This window comes from Manis pentadactyla, chromosome 4, assembly GCF_030020395.1.
Source record: "Manis pentadactyla isolate mManPen7 chromosome 4, mManPen7.hap1, whole genome shotgun sequence".
In the NCBI taxonomy this organism is placed as follows: Eukaryota; Metazoa; Chordata; class Mammalia; order Pholidota; family Manidae; genus Manis; species Manis pentadactyla.
This window is the reverse complement of record NC_080022.1, coordinates 80,500,155-80,520,117: the sequence shown is the minus strand read 5'-3', so window position 1 is coordinate 80,520,117 and position 19,963 is coordinate 80,500,155. Positions and strand designations below refer to the sequence as shown.

At 49.7% G+C, this 19,963-nt stretch overlaps 1 protein-coding gene and 1 non-coding gene across 6 annotated transcripts in view; both read left to right on the top strand.

Moving 5' to 3' along the window:
- Nucleotides 1-19,963, top strand: part of BCAR3 (BCAR3 adaptor protein, NSP family member) — a 114,438-nt gene that overhangs the window by 69,293 nt on the left and 25,182 nt on the right. For all 5 annotated transcript variants that reach the window (XM_036906519.2, XM_036906520.2, XM_036906518.2 and 2 more), the window contains 4 exons: nt 10,111-10,239; nt 12,709-13,148; nt 16,148-16,251; nt 17,349-18,004. In XM_036906519.2, coding sequence (XP_036762414.2) covers nt 10,111-10,239; nt 12,709-13,148; nt 16,148-16,251; nt 17,349-18,004 — 1,329 coding nt within the window. The remainder of the gene's footprint in view (nt 1-10,110; nt 10,240-12,708; nt 13,149-16,147; nt 16,252-17,348; nt 18,005-19,963) is intronic.
- On the top strand, nt 7,587-7,694 carry LOC118923124 (U6 spliceosomal RNA). The gene has a single exon (XR_005029068.2). It is a non-coding gene; the product is annotated as a U6 spliceosomal RNA (small nuclear RNA).

The following is a 19,963-nucleotide window of genomic DNA, read 5'->3' as shown; positions in this document are numbered from 1 at the left end:
CACATGACCACCCACTGGGCTGGGCCAGGCTGAAGTGCCTAATTGTACAGGCTACCGTTTGCTTTTGTCTACCAAATAAGATATGGGAAATTTGAATTTGACATTTTTTCTCTTTGGACTTTTATTTACAAAGTTAATTGGTTACTTAAGTAAAGGTTTTGGCTTTAATCACAGTTATTAGTATTAGAAACTATTTTTCTAGCCTAACACCCCAATGGGAAATATTGGATTGGTAAATTCAAGCCTTTTGTCATTTACCTATGAATTATAATAAAATATTTTCAGGCAAGCTGTAAAGCCAGCGAGTGTCAATAAAAGGTGACACAGAACCCAAAATAGGAGCTGTTTATTTCAAGGCCTTAGGATTGCCACAAATGCAATGCCCTCTCCTAATATTACCTCAGATAAAAATATCTAATAAGGACTTGTACTAACAGTTGTTTGAAAGTTGTGGAGAACTGGATTTTTATTTTTTAGACCATGGGCAGGCTTAAAAGTGGCAGAAGTAATTGGGATTTATTCATTCTGTGGGTTCATGTCAATTTATGCAGGTTTTCAGTGGTAAAAATGCCAATTGGATCTCTGTAAGCCCTTGATATACTTTGGAATTTGGTAATAAACTGGTCCACTGCTTGGAATTCAGCACAAGGCAGGGATTCAAACAGCTGACTTTCTGAAATTTCCAAAGAATCTCATTTTTAGGTGGATTTACTTGGAAGACGATCCTAGACTTAGCGACCTCAGTAAGGCTTCAGAATGCTTTGTGTAGTAGTCACTGAAAATGGGCTTCTTGCTAGTGGGGTAGCCCAGTCCCTTGGCATGCTTATGATTTTCACAGGGGGTTGTGATGACGCAGCCCTCACGTCCTCACGGGTCTTGCCAGAGGCCAGCGTGTCTGGGAATGAGGCTCTGTCCCTCTGAACTGTGCTGCCCCAGCACAGGCTGCCTGGTGGCAGGTGATGGCATGGCCCCAGGGGTTCCCCCCAGCTCCTCTGAGGGCGCAGGCTCCACTCAGAAATCGGGCTGATCTTACATGATGAGCCAGAAGGCCAGTAAGACTTATAATTTTGTTTGTGATCATAATTTCTGGATGAGATTTCTAAAAAAACATGACCTGTGGGGTTGCTCGGTACAGCTTGAGGAAAGACCTGGACAGTCCTTGGCCTCTCCCTTGGCTGAATAAACCACCCGCAGCAGGAGAAAAGCAGCTTCTGTGAGAGCTGAGCCGGCGGCAGCGTTCTGGGTGCTGCGCCGGACACTCGGGCCTGGGACGGAAGAGCCCAGAAGCTTGCTCTCTCCCTCCTCTTTCTCTCCTCTCCCTGCCTCTCCTTCTCTGTTCAAGTATACATTCCCTTCCTCCTTTCTTAATTTCAAGCAAGTCATTGCCAGCTTGATCATAGAATGAATGACTAGAAAATCATCTCAGTTTTTAAAATTCAGCAAGAAATATATCCATGCCACAACGAGAAAGGGCCTTCTTACAAGCGGTCAGTGTTACCCTGCACAGATGGAACTGGTTAGAGCTACTCAACACCCAAGAACTATTCACCTTGAACTGAAATAAACAGAATGAACAACCTATGCCTGAGTAGAAATTGGTTGTTCCAGCTTCCGGCTTTTTTATTCCATCAGAACTAAATTCTCAAAGGCCAGATAGCTCTAAAACCTTCTGAGGGATTTTATAATTCTTTTTTTAAAAAGTTCTTTAGTGAAATAACTTTCAATTTTGTGGCTAAGAATCATCTTTGAAGCAAGCACTGACTGTGTGCCAGGCCAGGTGCTGGGTGCTTTACTGTCCCGGGTCAGGTAGTCCTGTGAAGTGAGAACTGTCAGCCCCTATGTACACACACAAACGACTAGAGAGATGGCCAGGGTCACTTGTCCTTGCCAGCCTCCAAACTCTCCTTTTCTCCCCAGCCAGTAACAAGAAGCAGCCACATGGAGGGCACGAAGGCAAGCTTGGCTCCAGTCACTGAGTGTTCACTAGGCACCCACTATGTGCCAGACACCAAGCTAGGCTCTGGGGGTCATAAGACGCGGCCACTGCCCCCAAAAAGCTCATCCCTGGTGGGCCACCTTGCCTCCTGCCTAGAGCCTGGTGGTGGGTTCCTGCCCCTTAGATGAAATCAAACTGATTTAGCATGGCCCTTGAGGCCCCAGCCTGCTGCATCTGATTCCCCTCTGTCCTCTCCCCATTGTCCAGCCTGGGCTGCAGCCGGGCTGCACAGCTACTGCCTCTGGAGGTGTCATGCCGTCTGCCAGACTGAAAGACAGAGGCATGGAGGGGGGCCATAGGGGACAGGGCATTCAGGGAGCTGCGGAAGGTCCCTGTGACCCAGGATCTGCATCAGTGCAAGTTAGGAAGGAAGCTCAGGGCTGGATGGAGAAGGGCACTGCCTGCCTTAGGAAGGCTTTAGGTTTTATTTGTAGGCGACTGTGAGCTCTTCAGAGCATAACCAGTGTTCCTCAAGCCTTACCAACCTGTGGACCCAAGTAAGTCCTAAAAACTTCTAATGCCCCAAATTTGCTGATTCATAGGCCCCACTGCATAATGGCAGGACCCTGGCCCATCTCCCCAACAGATGAAGCCTCTGTCAGTTATTTCCAGGGGTTCACAAGGCTCTTTCACATAAGCCTCCACAGCCCTCTTGTGATCTAGTCCTCCTAGTGAATTCCGTCTGGCTTCCCTGTATGTGGGGTCAGCGTACGGCCGGGTTGGCAGTTCAGCTCACTAGGGTTGCAAGGAATGCATTCAAAGCTGGGGGATTTGAGGGGATAAGGGAGGGTGGGGGTCTCTGTCCCCCATGGACCAGGTCTAAGCCCTGGGAGAGTGGAAATGAGGTATAAGAAACCCATCAGGTTTTTTGTGAGAGGGGCTAGAAAAGACTCTGGATTTAGTAGGGACACCCCTCAACTAATGTCTCTGAGCCAGGAGGGATGTGGTAAGTCTGTGGCCTTGGAGGTGGCAGGGTTTAGGATCAGAGATAGAGGTAGGGAAATGGTTAGGAGACTATTGCAGAGTTTAGGGAGAATAGAATGGAGTAAACCTCAGTGGGGCTTTGAATGGATGTTGGTAAGAGGTGGAGTCAGGAATTTCTTGATCAACGGAAGCCAATTCTAAGAATTCTAGTTTGAGTAACCAGGGCAGAGTTGGTGCCAGTGACCGGGAGATGGGGGGAAGAGCAGGCCTTACAGGGGAGATGAGTTCTGTGATCCACACTGATACCCAAGCCTGGAAGTGGATTCTGGGAAGTACCCTGCCGTGGCACCACCTTCGGGGCTGGAGATGGGGACTGGGCATCTTGAGTGTACTTGAGACCCGGCCCAGTCCAGTCCTACTTGCTCACTGCAGCCAGACTGATCTGTCCAAAAGCATCTTTTGTTTGTACACGTTGCCTTCCTGTGCAAAGATTTTCAGTGACTCTCACTCCCTGGAGCGTGAAGGTCTAAGCCCTCAGCTTCCAGTGTCTGACTTCCCTGAGTTTGTTCCCTGCCTTCCTGTATGAGGACTCCTTGTACAGGTGCTCAGAGGACCGGTGCAAACTAGCTTAGGTCACAATGGGAGTTTGCTCGTTGATGTAATCAGCGGGGGTTTAGGGATGTGTGTGCCCCCAGAACATCTGCCATCCCTGCTCCTCCTTGCATGCTGATTTCATTCTCTCATCCCCATCTGATCCACGTGGTAGGTTAGTATGAGGTGCAGCGGCCTCTATACTTCCAGTCTCATGACATTTTCACCAGAGTTGGGGGAGTGCCTTTCCCACCCAGTTCCACTTAGAAAAATCCCAAGAACTCTGACTGGGCCAGCTTACATCAGCGGTCCCTCAGCTGGGTCAGCCAGCAATGGCTGGGAAGGTGGAGTCTGAACCACACGCTTGGAGTGTGTGTGTGCGTGCATGTAGCCTCTGCCTGCTCAGCCTTCTCCTCCAACCAGAACCTCCACCCAACCAAGCCCAGCTGCTCTTAGCTCAGATGCCCCAAATGCCCTTCCTATTCCCAAGTTTATTCTTAAGGGCCAGGTCTAAGCCCTGGGAGAGTGGAAATGAGGCATAAGAAGCCCATCAGGTTTTTGGTGAGAGGGGCTAGAAGAGATTCTGCATCCTTTCCTTCCTCCTCCCCACCCTGCATGGGGACGTGGCATAGGGACACAGTGACTTTTCTCATTTGACACAGGAAAAAACAAAGACAAAGAGGTGGAGAAACTTTTCCAGGCCGGAGGGCACGGGTAAGACCAGGCAGTTTGTCTCCAGAGCCCGGCAAGGTGTCCAAGTGTCTCTCTGCGCATGGGCTCCCAGGGGACTGCGCCTTCGGGAAGGTGGGGCCCGGGTCGTTGCCCCCTGCTCACAGCCGGATGGCTGGTGAGTGGCTCAGCTATGATTGTCAGCAGCCATGAAATGGCGCCTCTGCGGCACTCTCCTTTCTGCTCTCAGCTCCTGGGCCTGGGGACTGGGTCTTTTCCGGTGGTGATTGCGTGATTTAAAATTCTATGGGAACTGGGAGGATTTTTTTTACAGTCAAGGACATAGTGAAATAAATATTAATTTCAATGCAGATGCCATCTTTTTCTCATCCTCTCTACTGTCTTGTACATGCAAATGAGTGTCAGCAGCCTTCTCTGAGGCTTTCCCACAGATCAGCATGCGTAAACCTCCCTCATCCCTGGATTTAGGAATGCATGCCTCCTATGAGTTCCCATTGTTGTGCCTGATTTAAAATGCAGGCTCTCATGTCACACAGCCCTTGCGCGATGAGACCCTGAGCGCGCTTCCTCCCGGCTGAAACAGTTTTTTTCTTCCCTGGAGAACTGTTGAAGTGTGGGTTTCCTTGTTAATCAAGGTTCCCAGCACATCTGTGAGTTGGCTCTGTACCTCCAGAATGTGTTTTCCAACCATCTCCCGGGCTCTGGCTATTCCGGCCTGTCAAGACCAGACTCGTTGGGGCTGTAAAGATGTTCATTCCAGATTCAGAGTGATATGCATGATATTCAGAGCCGGCCTCAGCAAGCTAGGACCAGTCCTGGGCCTGTAACCAGACCAGGGTGCTGGGGCAGGCGGGCAGTGAGGTTTCTTGAAAGGACTAAGGAAACTGGTGCAAGGCACCCAGCAGGCCTCACACAGCCCCCGGCTGCTTGCTTCTGCTGCCTCCCTCCCAGACGCGGACCCCTAACGCCTTGCGTACTACACCTCAAATGGGAACTGTTTATTTTATATAACTAGAGGAGCACTCTATAATTTAACAGTGAGCAGTGCTAACAATGCAGGTGTGTTCTAAGTGCTTTACAGATGTTGATCTATCTCATCTCAGTGACATCTTGCCACATGTTTTATCCCCATTTTGAAGACCAGGAGCCTGAGGCTCTACAGAGAGGTAGTCACTTGCCTGAAGGCCCGTCAGTGGCACAGTGGCCTATGGATGGAGGGGACAGGGGGCTGTGCTCTGAAATACTGTGCTGTAACATCGATTAGCATCAGGGTTATTAAAATGTGATAGGAAAGATGTAGGCAGATTCAGATTTCCATGAAACTTGCATGTTTTCTAACTTACGAATTTTCTAAGTAAACATGGTTCAACCTGGTTGGACAAATGGGGACCTCATCCACTCCCTCACTTGCCCTAGTTCTCAGTATATCTATGTCTTATGTAATGACTGGGAGAGGTTTCAGAAGTGGAGCCATGTAAGTGGGTAACCATGATACCAGCCCTCCTCTCTCCTTTCCTCTCATCCTTGCTCAACATATACTTATTATTTATTTTATGTGCATAGTACATTTTCTTACTTACACACCCCCTCCCCCATAAAAAGGACCATTTCCAAATTTCTGGTGGATTAAAATCAGGTATGCCTTAAGAGTAGGAGACAGGAACCCTGCCTGTACCTTTCTCTCATGGTGGCCGTGGGTGGATTTGGTCCCGGGAATGAACCTGGCAAGGCCTGTGCACAGGACGTGCTTCATCCCGAGCCTATTGGTTCCCGCTCCTGCGGAGGCTGGCGCAGCGGCTGTGTGGGGCAGAGCTGAGGGCGGCTGGAGCCAGTGCCATTGCAGCGGAACCCCACCCTGTATCCACCAGCTGCCACCATCTTCCCTCAAGATAAGAATCTCAAGAAACAAGCAATCAGACTTACCTTCTAGGAATGAAATTCAAGTTAAGGGACAAACAGAGAATTCGAATGTGGAGAAAAAGTTATGTGACTATGATGTGATCATTAGTAACAATTATAGCATTTGGGTGAGAAGTCAATGATTCATTTTTGGGCCATCCCTGGCTATTGAAGAATGTAAGACCCAAAGGGCCAGTTGAATACTATACTTCCACTCAGTGTAAATTTCCAAGAAAGCACGGCAGTATTATATGTGCTCTGGGGTGTCCCAGATGCCCCCTGTCCTGTGCCAACAGAAAAATGGGGAGTGACTTGGGTCTTGCCAATCTTTGAGGTACATCAAATTCAGAAAGTATTGATACATAAAATTTTCACAAATGAGGGTTGGAAAATATGAGCCAGTAGAAAAGGCTGTAGGAACTGGGCCAGATTTGCATGCCATGCCTGGTCCTCTGTTTCCCTGAGGCTGGAAGCTGCTGCTGTGTTGGGACCTGCACCCCCCTCTCCATCTCCTACTTAACTGTGGCCTCTGCATAAATTAGCAATGCCTGTGACTGTTCCAGGAGTGGGGACTTATCTCTTCTGCCCTTTCCTCAGAATGTAGTCTAAGGAAGGACAGGAGGATTCTTAGGGCATTCGTGGGATCGAGAATTTCAGGGAACACTGTGGACCACACAGACAGGATAAAATCATTGCCTCAGAGGTACTATTGCGTTACGCTAAATTACTAGAATTTACTTTGTAGCCCAAAAGACCCCAAAACTAACCTAGGCCATGACTGAAATGGTTGCATTTTAAGGGAAAATTCAAATTCCTCCTGGACAGGAGCAGTTAAGTGCAAGGGTGCACTGTTAGCAAAAGTTCCGGTTGTTTGGGGTACACCTACAGAATTCTGCCAGATGTCACAGTCACATGTGACCCATCCTGTAAGGCAGGCATCTCATTGCTGGTCCTCAAGGAGCACAGACATCAATCACAGTATACAATCTTTCTCAAAGATACAAATGGATTCTCTCTGCCAAGTTTTCTTATGTGGTCACCCCACACCAGCCATGAAGTTGACAGCTCACCAAAGTACTCATATCATAGAGGGCAAGGGCAAGGTCTCATTAGCTATAAGCACTTGGGGAAAAAATAATAAAGTAGCATTAATATATGTGATTAAAACAGTAAGTGAAAGTTCTAGAAGGCATCCACCACCAAAACAACCACTATATAATCACAAGGTGACTGTATGTGAGTGACTTCTCAATTGCTTTCTGTAGTTGGGGAGATGTCTGCCTCATCTGCCGAGCCAAAGGCTCCCAGCAGCCAACACAGCTCCTTTTAATGTAGAAGAAACAGTCCTCGCTGGCATGAAATGAAGAGCCCTCTGCAGTTGTGAGCTAGCACTGGATCTGTCTCTCCCACTCCTTCCCCTACCTTTTCACACTCCCTTTCTCTTCCCTTTTTCCCTTCTCAAAATATAAGGCTAGGCAGTGCTCGGTTTGGCAGCACATATACTAAACAAAAAAAAATTGGAACGATACAGAGAAGATTAGCATGGCCCCTGCACAAGGATGACACGCAAATTTGTGAAGCGTTCCTTATATATATATACATATAAGGCTCAGCAATTGTGTAACCTAAGTCTTCCTAAATGATGCAAGAGCTTAAGAGCATAATTTTTGAAGTCTGGTCTTCATCCCAGATTATTCAGGAGGCTCAGTCAAACGGATCTCCATTTCTCTCCTCCCTGGGTACTTCCCTGGAGTGCCCCATCTCCACAATTCACTGGGGAGAGAACAATAATTAGGGATTTCCCCCCAAGAGTTAGGATGGAAGTAACAAGATAGCTGATTGTATATTTCTGATAACAAGTGTAAAACAATATTATCTCAAAACCTAGAATAAAAGATTGCTGCATATAAAATGCTAAGAAACCTTGCTGTTTATGAGGGATGCTGGGATGCTGAGAAAGAGGGTGGGTGGCATGGTCATGTCACAGGAGGAAGGAGAATGTGAAGAGAAATATGGGAATAGCTTTTGAAATTGGGTGAATACAATTCAGTGGAGGGTTACAGGACGCTAAACCTGCTGGTTGCTAAATTTTCAGAGTCAGACTGAGAAGTGAGCCCAGGGACAAGCAAAAGGGATTTAGGCTAGACATACAGACTGACTATCAGGGTAGCTAAATAAACACTAGGATGATAATATCAGTTAGGATTTAGTTCAGCATCCAGTGACAGGAACCCCCAAAATAACAGGCTTAAATAAGACAGATCACATAAAAGTCTAGGAAGAGGGAATCCGGTGCTGATGTGTTAACCCCACATTGTGAAGAACCTGGGCTCCTTCAGGCCTTCTGCCCCCCATTCCTAGGGTGTGATTTCCTCCTCATGGCACAATATGGTGTTGCAGCTCCAGCCATCACATCTAAGTTTAGAAGTCCCCCAACATGGCAGTTTACCCTTCATTGGCCAGAATTTAGTCACATGGCAATAGAATGTCATCCTTTGGCTGTATGGCAATATGCCTAGCTGGAAAAGGGCTTCAAGTAATTTGAGAGAGAAGAGGAGATCCTCCATGAGTAAGAAAAGCCATAGACATCTTGGGTCTTTGTTCCATCCATGAATATCAGGAGGTCCTGATGTGTTCAGGCATTGCTTGAGGGCAGTATGAAAGAAGGCAGATGGGTTTCTACTCTCATGAAACTTACAGTCTAGCAGGAGGCAAGACAGACAATAAACTAACAGGAAATGTGGCCTGGATGACAATCTACATTATATACTCAGGTCTCTCCCAGGAGCTCTTTTCAGATGTACCTGTTCATAACTGATGATTGGAGCATTGATGGCCCACATGACCTTTAATGCCTGTGGGCATCTTGGGCAGCCAACATCAGCATTTCTTTGATAGCAGTCAGCTCATCAGAGGCTCCTGAGGGCCTGCGCTGTGAGAGTAACAGTGGTGGGGAGAGCAGGAGGCGCGAGAGGTAAACAGCCAGCCAGCCAGCGCCCCGCCCAGAGAGCAGCCCGTCATTCCACGGCCAGCACCTCATGGGCCGAAGCTCCTGGAAAGACTCTAGGGTGGCAGCTGTAAAATCCCAAGTCTGTTTTCTTTTTCTTTGGGTGGACAAAGACTTGGGCTCTTCCCTTGTAGAGGAGCAGAGCAGTGTGGTGAGGATGATTCTGGGGTCCCCATGGGCTTTTGAGGCCAAGCTGGGAACTTGGGAAAACACAAGGACACGGCCTTTTCCGGCTCCCCTGACCTTCTGCCAGCAGTCCTGGAGCCTGGTTCTGCTGCGAACCGACAGGTGTCCAGGTTCGGTTCACGTGTCCATAAGTGGGCCTAGATTCTAAGTTAAAGTGAAGCCAGGGTTGCCCACCCAGAACTCCTGCCCTGGCTGCTGCACAGTGACCTAGATCAGTGATTCTCTGAGGTAAAGGACCAGACCAAACTTTGTTTTGATTTAAACTACAAAGTTTCAATTTCCAATCTGTCATAAAAATGAAATATTAGAAAAGTGAATTAAAAAGACATGCACAGTGCAGACCTAGACATCTATTATTGGATTTTATGTTCCTGGAATCGAATCGCTTCCAGCCTGGGGCCTGGGTGGCCATCCTGCAGGCCCAGAGCCAGTCAGGGGCTGCAGCCTCCTCGCTCCACCTTAGGGCGGCTCTGAAGGAGGATGAGGAGGCCCTGCCTGCACATTTCTCCCTGGTGCCCCCTGCCCTGCTCCCCATGACTTCAGCCTCTACCAGAGCAGCCTGATTAAAGGAACAGCTTGGCTAACTCCTTTCATAGTCCCACGTGCAGGTGAAAATTTTACTACACTCTTGCAGCCAGAGAAACAAAAGGTCACAGCCAACCATAATCATTATCCAGGTTCCCCTACCTGGACAGAGCTTTTGGCATATACTAGTTTGATTAAGAAAGCAGCCAACCGAAAGGCAGGCAGTGTCCCCCCGCCACGTGGCCTGGCTGGCCTGGCAAGGCGGGAGGTCACTGTGGACCCTGTGTTGCAGTTCTCCAAGGACCGGCACCTCATGGACAGGACGCCTGAGAGGCTGAAGAAGGAGCTGGAGGAGGAGCTGCTGCTGAGCAGTGAGGACCTGCGCAGCCACGCCTGGTACCATGGCCGTATCCCCCGACAGGTACCTGCCCTCCTCATGCAGCGCGCCCGGATCTTCTCAGGCAGCACCCAGATCAGTGATCCACAGGGTCACACACCAAGGCCACAAAGGAGCAAGCCCCAGTTTAGCCAAAAACAAATACTATGAAGTGGCCTGCAGGGCTTGACTTTGGCCCACCTCTAAGGAGACCTTGGGAAGATCTAAGGTCAGGAACCCAAAGTACATTTCCAAGTGCCCAGTAAGTAGATGAAGGAAGAGCAGATGTTCCTGTCATCTGCAAGCGTGGGGTGGGCATGAGGCAGCAGCCGCAGGTGGTAACCTGAAGTATGAGGCCAGGCTGTGGTTCAGATCATTGGACACTTGGCCAGCTGCCTGCAGCCTCATAACCTCTGGAAGCTGCTTTTCTTTTTTTTTTAAGGCTATGGCTTTATTTCAGGTGTAGAGGGGGGTATTATCAGGGCGGGTGGCTCAGAGCAACAAGGCTGCTGGTGCCCCTCGGGGCAGCAGTTACTCTCCATCCCCACCCTGCCCCTGGTCCTGAGATAGGGAAGAAGAGGAATTATACCAGTGACCACAGACTTGCCACCTAGAATGTACTTGTGTGACTGTTGCCAGGTGATAGCTGGGAAAAATTTTTTTTGCTTCATAGTATAAAAATTGTAAAGTAAGTGCAGACTTGAGGTGTAGGATTTCTCTTGGGTTTTATTTGCACACTGATCTGACCAGTCATTCACCCAGGATGATATGATGGGAAAGGGGTGGGTGGGGGTTGAGGAAAAGGCATCATGTGAATTATATTTTATAACGTAGCAGATTTCTTAGCATCATCAAATAAATAATCCTCATTTTTACTCTTCTTTTCCTTTTCTTAGTTTGAAATTGATTGTATCAAATACAGAAAATTAAAAGAAGAAAATTATACTCTCACCCATAATCCTCCCTCCTGGAGATAACCACTATGAGCATGTTGATATACATCCTCCCAGACTTTTCTAAATTGAGTGTGAAGTTATGTTGCATATATTTTTTTGTAACCCACTGTTTTCACTTAATGACACGTCCTGGGAATTTTCTCCTGCTAGAAAATATTCTTCCACACCATTTCACATTGCATGTATCTCCATTGTATGCATGCCCCACTATTTATTGGGTGCTCTCACCCGCAGCCTTTAAGATAACTACTATGTTCATAACTATAATTATTTTCTCAGGCTCAATTCTAAGATTTGGAATTCCGATGTAAAACATATTTTTATTTATATTTTTAAGGCAAAGATGCAGTTTTAAAGTAACCATGGCAGCATACCTATTCACCTTTGATGAAATATTGGAACGTCCTGGAAAAATTGTTGGAGTTGGTAAAACTAATGATTGTCACCACCATCCTTCTCCTTATCATAACCATATAATTTGTTTCCCACTTGCCAGGAGTGTAAATTTCCAGCCATTTGCATCATTCTATATTGTATAACTGAACACTGTAATGATAGTTACAACTAACATTTCACTCCTTTAAATCTTTATAGCTACTCTGTAGGTAATATTATTCCTGTTTCACAGATCATGTAACTGAGCCACAAAGAGATTATGCAACTTGTCCAGAGTCACACAGCAGAGCCAGAACACACACACAGATGGCATTCTACAACCAACACAGTAGAAATTCTCCTTTTATGATAAACATCAGCATCCATAAATAGTTAACAATTTTTGAGCATCTACTGTGTCCAGTCACCATACTAGGGCTTTCATGTATTATGTATGCAAATATATAATCCTCCCAATAACTTTGTGAGGTGGGAGAGCTGGCCCTCCAGGGCCTAATGGGTGAGCCAAGCCTGATCCTACAGTGCCTGGCCTCCACCTGCGCTGGGCCCCTCCTCCTCTGATAGGGCCTGGGAAGGGGCGTCTGAGGACTGGGCTCTGAGGATGACTCCAAGATGCCAACAACACACTCCTGCACTTGGGGGTGGTGGGAGAAATCAGACCTGCCAGACATGACTTTTCTTATTTATTTTTTGTCTCTTTACATCCTTCATGTTTGCCTAATTGCCATCTTCTCATGACACCATCTTGACCAACCTATTTGAAAGGACATCCCTCATCCCCTCCCAAACACTTCTTATCTCCCCCATTTACTGGTTCCTTAACTTTACATCTGACCTACCATACCTGTTGCTTATTTATGCTCACAACAACAGCAGCTCTTCCCTAGAAATAGAAGCTCCTGTGGCAGTGGGGACTGTGGACTGTGCCACTCACTGCTGTAAACCCAGCACCTACAGCACACTTGGCACATAGCAGGTGGTCAGCAGAGAGTTCTTAAATGAATGAATAGGGCTTCAGAGAATTTGACATTTGCAAAAATAAAGAGCCTACTGAGGAAGAGGCAGGCCAGCACTGCCTTCTGCTGGCCCCAAGGAGTGGGGAACACTGCAGCTTTAAAGGGAGGTAAGCCTCCTACTCTTCACTTACCGTTTTGCTCCAAAGGTATCAGAAAACCTCGTGGAGCGAGATGGCGACTTCCTGGTTCGCGACTCGTTGTCCAGCCCCGGAAACTTCGTCCTGACCTGTCAGTGGAAGAACCTTGCTCAGCACTTCAAGATCCAGCGGACGGTCCTGCGGCTCACGGAGGCCTACAGCCGCGTGCAGTACCAGTTTGAGACGGAGAGCTTCGACTCCATCCCCGGCCTGGTGCGCTGCTACGTGGGCAACCGTCGGCCCATCTCCCAGCGGAGCGGGGCCATCATCTTCCAGCCCATCAACAGGACGGTGCCCCTGCGCTGCCTGGAGGAGCGCTATGGCGCTTCCCCAGGCAGGGCCCGCCAGGGCAGCCTCACCGAGGGAAGGCCCGATGCGGCCCAGAGGCTGAGCCTCACCGTGGGCGGCTGGGCCCGAGAGCAGAGCTTGCCCAGGGGAAACCTCCTCAGGTGGGTCTGGGCCACAAGGGGGCCTGGACGTGCCCAGGCTTAGTGGGGCAGATGAGGAGCTCACCCTGGAACAGGGGCAGTGAAAATGTTAATAACGCCAGGTGTTACTGGAATAGCTGTCACGGGGCAGGGCACAATTAGCTTCCAGCTGAGCTGGTGCTAAAAATAAATGATATGGTCGCTGAGGAAGGGGCAGGGGGACTGGGAGAGACTTTGTGATGAAGGAGGATTCCAGCTGGTCCAAAGGCTACAGAAAGTTTGGATGGATAAGCAAAGGAGAGGGAATTCCAGGTGGATTGCCCAGCATGGGCGTAAGTGTGGAGAGAAGGGGCAGGAGGTGCTTGGAGCGAGTAACTGGTGGGGCTGGAGCCAAGGGTCCACATGAGGGGCTGGCAGGGGTAGGCTTAGGAGGTGACCAGACCAGACGCCTAATGCCAAGCCAGGAGGTTTGAGGAAGCCTCAAAGACTCAACATGGTGAGTGGGGTGCCCTAACAACAGAACGATGTGCCAGAGGGCCAAGGAAAGTGATGGACGGGTGAGTGAGCGGCGGAGGGTTAGGAGGTGTGGGAACCTGGCTTCCCAGAGCCCTTCTATTTCTTCCCAGGTGGAGGAGGGTGAGTTGGATACCACATGAGGGACCAGCGGGGGTGCGCTTTGGAGGGAAAACCAGTCACTTCATCTGAGAGATGACTGGGGCTTGCTGAGGGCCCGTGTCCAGCTTGGGGCTCAGGAGGGGAATGAAGCCTGGGAGTGTGGATCAGGGTGTGGTCCACATGGGGACGATGGTTGACATGGCGGAAGCAGATGAGATTTCTAAGACAGCAGGCACCCAGAGCCAGGGCTGCAGCCTGAGCCCCAGAGACCAGCAAGGGAGGAGTTCAGCATGACTCCCCGTTTGCGCCTGTGTTTCTACAGGATGGGTCCCTCACTGGGCTGAGAGTCACTGTGCCTGTTCTCTAACTGCCAGAAAAGGACAGCCAGCAGAGGCAAGCATGGTAGGGCGCAGACCAGACTGGCCCCTGGGGCACAGCTCCCACATCCGGCCCCCCAGTGCCTAAGCTTACACATTCACGCCCACAGGTTTTATTCTGCTCACTGGTTTTCTTTCTGGAGCAGTAGGAAGTGTCATAAACTGTAATTTCTAGACTGCAAAAATTCAGAAGCAAAATACAGGACTCTGAGTAATACGATTGACAGCTGGAAGCTCCAGTAGATGTTAGTCAGCGTCTGCCTGCCTGGACACAAATGCTGGTTCACCACTGACCTGGTCAGCCCTGGGCAAGCTGCTATCCTTCTCTGGGCCTCAGTTTCTCCATCTGGAAAGATGGAGCTTGTGGGGGTTAAAGATTTGCTAAGCAAAGTGCTTATTATGGTGCTGACACATGAAAAGTGCTATGTGAGTGTTAATAATCACAATACCTAACTATTTTCTGAGATGGTGGAATGTAGGACTCAGGGCAGTTGCAGGGAGGGAGGCAAGAATTGATATTTAGAAATTCTCCTTTTCCATAGTGACAAGACTGGACTTGCCATCCCTTAAAATATTAAAGGGGTACCTTTTCCTCTCTTTCTTTTGAGAGTGGGGTTTGGCTGCCCAACTGAGCAACAGGGACTTAATGTCATGAGCAGAGCTAGGGCATATGTGGAGGCACACATAAACCCTGCCAAGGGTGCTGGGGAGCAAGGTCCCCTTGTCTGCTCTCAGCAACCCGGATTTAAAATACGATTTTTTTTTCAAGATAAGAAATGAAAGGAAGACTGAGAGAGTCTGTAAGTCAACAAGGCAGGCCTAACAGAGCCACCCTTCTCGTTGCCTTTTGAGACAGAGCTCCCTAAGCCTTGTCAGTTGGGGGCATAGGGAGCAGGCCCAGAAATGCCTAAACCTGAGAGTGGGGTGGGCTCAACGCAAAAGCTGGCCCGCGGCCCTTCAGTGGCTCAGCACCTCCCCTGACGTGGGGCCCGCTGGTTGGCTGGCTGGCCCCAGCCGCCCGGCAAAGGTGTGCCAGGCCGCATTCCAGGTCCGTGCTCTGGGCCGGTGGAGTCACTGCTCGCGGGGATCGCTGCTTAAATATCACTTCGCGGAAGCCATTGCGATTTGGAATTTGCCCTCTGCTCTGCCTTATCTCGGGCTGCTGGAATTTCTCTGTTGCTGGGAATTTGGGGTTTTTTGGCCTGTTTTTTTCTTTGGCGCTTACAAAGGTAGGAAAGAACTTTGTGATTTCTGTAACATAAGCTGGGGGGAGGGCCCATCAAAGTTCACTCCAGTTTGAAGGGAGCAGTGCTTTCTCTTCTGGCAAAAGACAGATTCTGTTCCTTGGTGCTAATTAGAAAAATTCCCAGTCTGAATTGGCAAGGGACAGAGGAATGCTAGCTAATTGTTTGAAAAGTTAGATTCCACCGTTTCCCTGTGAGGCTGCACTTTGTGCCTCCGAGCTGCCACTTGGTGACCATGCCCGTCCCTTTTCCCAGCTCAGCAGGAGGAGGCTGTCTGTGGGGGCCCCAAGACATCCAGGAGGCTGGGGGTGACAGCCTTCCTGGGCGATCCTGCAGATTATTTGGGGGACGCCAAGATTTGCACTCAAATGGTAACTGCTCCACGTTTTCCTTCCTAACTGTGACACTGTGAGGCATGGTGGAAAACACATGTTAAACAGGTTGTTCCTCCTGGGACTGTAAGGAATTTAAGGCTCTGTGAAAAGTATACATTCCAGTTAATCAGATTTTCCTACAAGTATTGTGAAATCTTCACTCACTCAACAGGGTGGGAGGGCTCAGAGGAGGCATCCTGGGACCTGACTGCTCTGGGGGTCCTGGAGATGGAGCCCAGGGCGCAATCATGTGTTAATCGCACCATCAGTAATTTCCTCCTCCGTCACTCTTAGGACTCGCTTTTGCACTCTCATTCTGAGCAATTGTTTTCTTAAAAACTTTCCATGACGCTGCCTAAAGATTTTATGATTTAATGACACATTTCCTCCTCACTTGTCTCTTGCTTCAGAAATAAAGAGAAGAGCGGTAGTCAGCCAGCCTGCCTGGATCACATGCAGGACAGAAGAGCCTTACCCCTCAAGGCCCACCAGTCGGAAAGTCACCTGCCAATTGGTAGGTCTTTGGGGATGTTTCAGGTGGAGGCTGACAGTGTCACCCTGGTTTCCTTCAGGCTGCTGCCGCCCACTCCATCTGGCCACTTGTTTTGGGAACAACATAAGTCTCCATGCCTACAGGCTGGAGGGAAGGGGTTTGTAGAAATATATCCAGATGCCAGTCACTGAGCTGGATGCTATGTGTACTAACTTCATTACAAGCCTTCAAAATGGGCTTGATTATCCCTTTTCCAGCCGAAGAAACTGAGGCACAGGGCTTCAGTAACTTGTACAGAATCATCCATTGGGAGAGCAGCTAAGCCAGCATTTGAACCCAGGTTTTCTGATCCTAAGCCCATTCGGCAACTGGTGGTCTTCATGACAAAGCAGCCCACTCCCTTAGTCCCCAGGGCAGACTGTAGGGTTGGGGCCAGTGCTGGGGCTCCTGGTAGAGCAGCTGTCCAGAGAGACCTTCTGCCTCTCCATTCCCCCTTCACAGCCAAAAGAGCAAGAAGATGTGATGTGGGAAAGTCTAGTAAGCAATTAAATTAGGCCGTGGGACTGTTTTCATAATTGTTATAACTGACCTTCCTTGGGCCCACAAGGTGATTTCCTGATGCCCCTTCATAAACGACGTGTGTGAGGTTATCTCAGCATCTTTTCTCCCTCCCCAGTGTGTCACTAGCTCTCCCTTAAAGCTGGCCGGGATCACTCTGGCTTTCAGAGTGACTCAGGGCCCTTTATGCTATGTGGCTAAAGACTACTGTTTCTTAGAGCAACATAGCACTACTCACTGCCATGCAAGCTCAGTGTGTTTTCCTGTTCTGACTGTATTAACCTGTGGCCATAAAATGACGCAGCAGCCCCTCTGGCAGCAGTCTCTGGGCTTCAAATTACCCAGGAAGTGGAGTGGGGCCAGCTAGCGCTCAAAATGCTCTAGATTGCTCTAGATGGAGCTGCTCTAGATCGAGCGGGGGTGGTCATACTGAGTCATCTTTTAAGAATGGAAAATGAAGCCCAGGGGAATGAATTGAGGGCTGGGAACTGTCACTCTAGTTTTGTTTGTTTTGTGTTCACAAAGCTCAGCTTTTTCTGACCCTGTCTTATCTTCCACAGGCTGTAAGTTGTCCCCTCAGTCCCTGGGTGTGGACACAAGCCCCTGCCCAAACTCACCCGTTTTCAGGACGGGCAGTGAGCCCACCCTGAGCCCAGCAGTGGTTCGGAGGGGCTCCTCGGACCCTAGGGCAGGGGAGGCACTGCGAGGCTCAGACAGCCAGCTGTGCCCCAAGCCACCCCCCAAGCCCTGCAAGGCACCCTTCCTCAGGGCTCCCCCATCTCCCTCCACCTGGCTCAACTCAGAGGCCAACTACTGTGAACTGAACCCAGCCTTTGCTGTGGGCTGTGACAGGGGAGCAAGGCCCCCCTTCTGTGCCCAGGACAGCTACGTGGAGCTCCTGACAGCCAAGCACAATGGGGCGCCGGGTCCCCGGAACTCTGGCACCAACTACTTGATCCTTGATGACGATGATGGGGCAAAGCCTTGGGAGGCAGGAGCAGCAGCACAGACGGACAGGGGGCAGGAGGACGAGGGCCAGTTTGTGACGCCCCTCCTGGAGACTGCCTCCTCCTTCAGGCCCAATGACTTCGAGTCGAAACTCCTTCCTCCTGAGAACAAGCCCCTGGAAACAGCAATGCTGAAGCGTGCAAAAGAGCTGTTCACCAACCACAATCCCAAGGTCATCGCCCAGCACATGCTGAGCATAGACTGCATGGTAAGTGCCCAGCAGGCAGAGTTCTGTCCAGCTTCTGAAAGTTTGGGAGGGAGCCTCTGCTGGGCCTCACTCTGTCTTACTCTTGAAGTGTTTGCTGGTGGAAAAGTCTAAAGATATATTTTAACATGTATGGGGATTTATTTAAGGGGTGGGAACCACAGGTGAAGACAACCTTCGCCCAGGCAGGAAGCTTGTAACATTGACCTTGGACGAAGGGATGGTAGGCCGCTGCCTCCTTCGTGCCCACGTGTGGCTCCCTGGTGTGGAGCCACTGAAGAATTTATCTCACAGCCAGCGCTGATTTTAAAATTCTCCCCGGGCCTCAACTCCATCAGAACTGGTGAAATCTAAGCCCAAAGGAAAGTAGATCATAGATGAAAATGTAGTATCTAGATTAGCAGAGCCTTGGTTCTTTTTAGTTCATTATGTATTTATTTTTATTGATACTAATACTAAAATGGTCTTCAGGATGAACAAACATTTTTAAAGGTACCTTGAATTGTTATTTCAAGTAGTACTTGCTCAATTTAGAAAAATTATAAAATTGCCTGCATTTGAGCAACAGGTAAGGCCTTAGTGAGATTTAAAAGCTCCTTTTCATTTGTAACTCAGTGAAGTCAGTTCACTTCAAATGTCAGGGCTCGCCAGGGAGCTGGGTTGTCCAGAATAAATTTCCTGAGCCGTGAATCCTGGGAGGAGATGCAGCCTCTGAGCCCTCCCTCGGGAGCTCCCCTGTGATCGAGCTCATTGCGGGGGCAGGACACCTCCCGAAACAGCCTTGTGGAACATTAAGTAGGTACTGGAGTAGACAAATCCCTTCCTGAAAACAGGGCTGAGTACCTTGGTGCCAGGCCTGAAAGGTGGTCCGTGTGTGTATGTGTTGGTGGCACGGGGTGGGGTGGGGTGGGTGGAAGGGGCCAAAGAGAGCCGAGGAAGGGGCTGTGCTGGAAGAACGAGGTCCTGTTCACCAGGTTGGCTGGGTGTCCTTGCACAGCGCTTGGGTCATGTTAAATCCTTAACTCAAATTAAAGCGAGCTAAACCCATTTGGGTAGTAGGAGGATTTAGGATTTCTGTTCTAGTAACTCTCAGTCTGTGTCCTGGATCTGAGGGAAGAACCATGCCAACAGGCCAGGAGCCCAGCATCAACCTGTCTTGGTTCTCCGCAGAGAAGAGCCTGGGTCTAGCTTTGCAGAATAGCCTCATTCCCAGAAGGAAATGAATCCTTCTTCCTGTGGCCTCAAACAGGACTTGGAGGAGCCAGAGCTCTGGGAGGAGGTGAGATGACTGACCGCCCTTTGCTGGAGGGTCTGGAACCTGCCCACCACCTTGATAGCCGTGAAGCTAGAGCCCAAGTCTGTTCTTAGCCGAAGGAACCTGCCTCTTTCTTGTTCTTTCTTTCTTTGCGTTCTGTCCCCCTGGTGGGGCCCGACACCAGTCTGCGTTCAGGCATCCCTGAAAGAGGGACTGGATAGAGCCCCCTGGCAGCCAGACAGAGACCCGGAGCAGGAGCTCGCCTGACTCTGCCCACCCCAGCCCTCAAGGGCAGGGCTGTTTAGTCTTCCTTCCTCCCTCCTGATGTCCTTATTCTCTCCTTAGAACCACTGACTTCTGGGCTTTGCCTACAGGCACAATCAGCATGTCTAAGAGGGAAGAACACCGGGTCTCTTGTTACCCACTCTAAGTGCAGGGACAGCCAGATGGGGCCACCTGGAAACTGAGAACAGGCACTGGGCAGCATTTGGGGCCCAAGTGCTGATGCCCACCCCATGCACAGAGCCCTGGGCTCACAACCAGAAGGCCATCAGGACAGTGGGGCAGTCCTGAGCACCTGGAGGCTGCCTGTCCAGCAGCGTGCGGTCCCCCTCCCACGGCTGGGGCTAGAGTGGGCACCTCACTCACCCAGAGTACAGCCAGTCTCCCACCTGCCCGCCTTTGCAGTAGCTGGAAGTGAGGCCCAG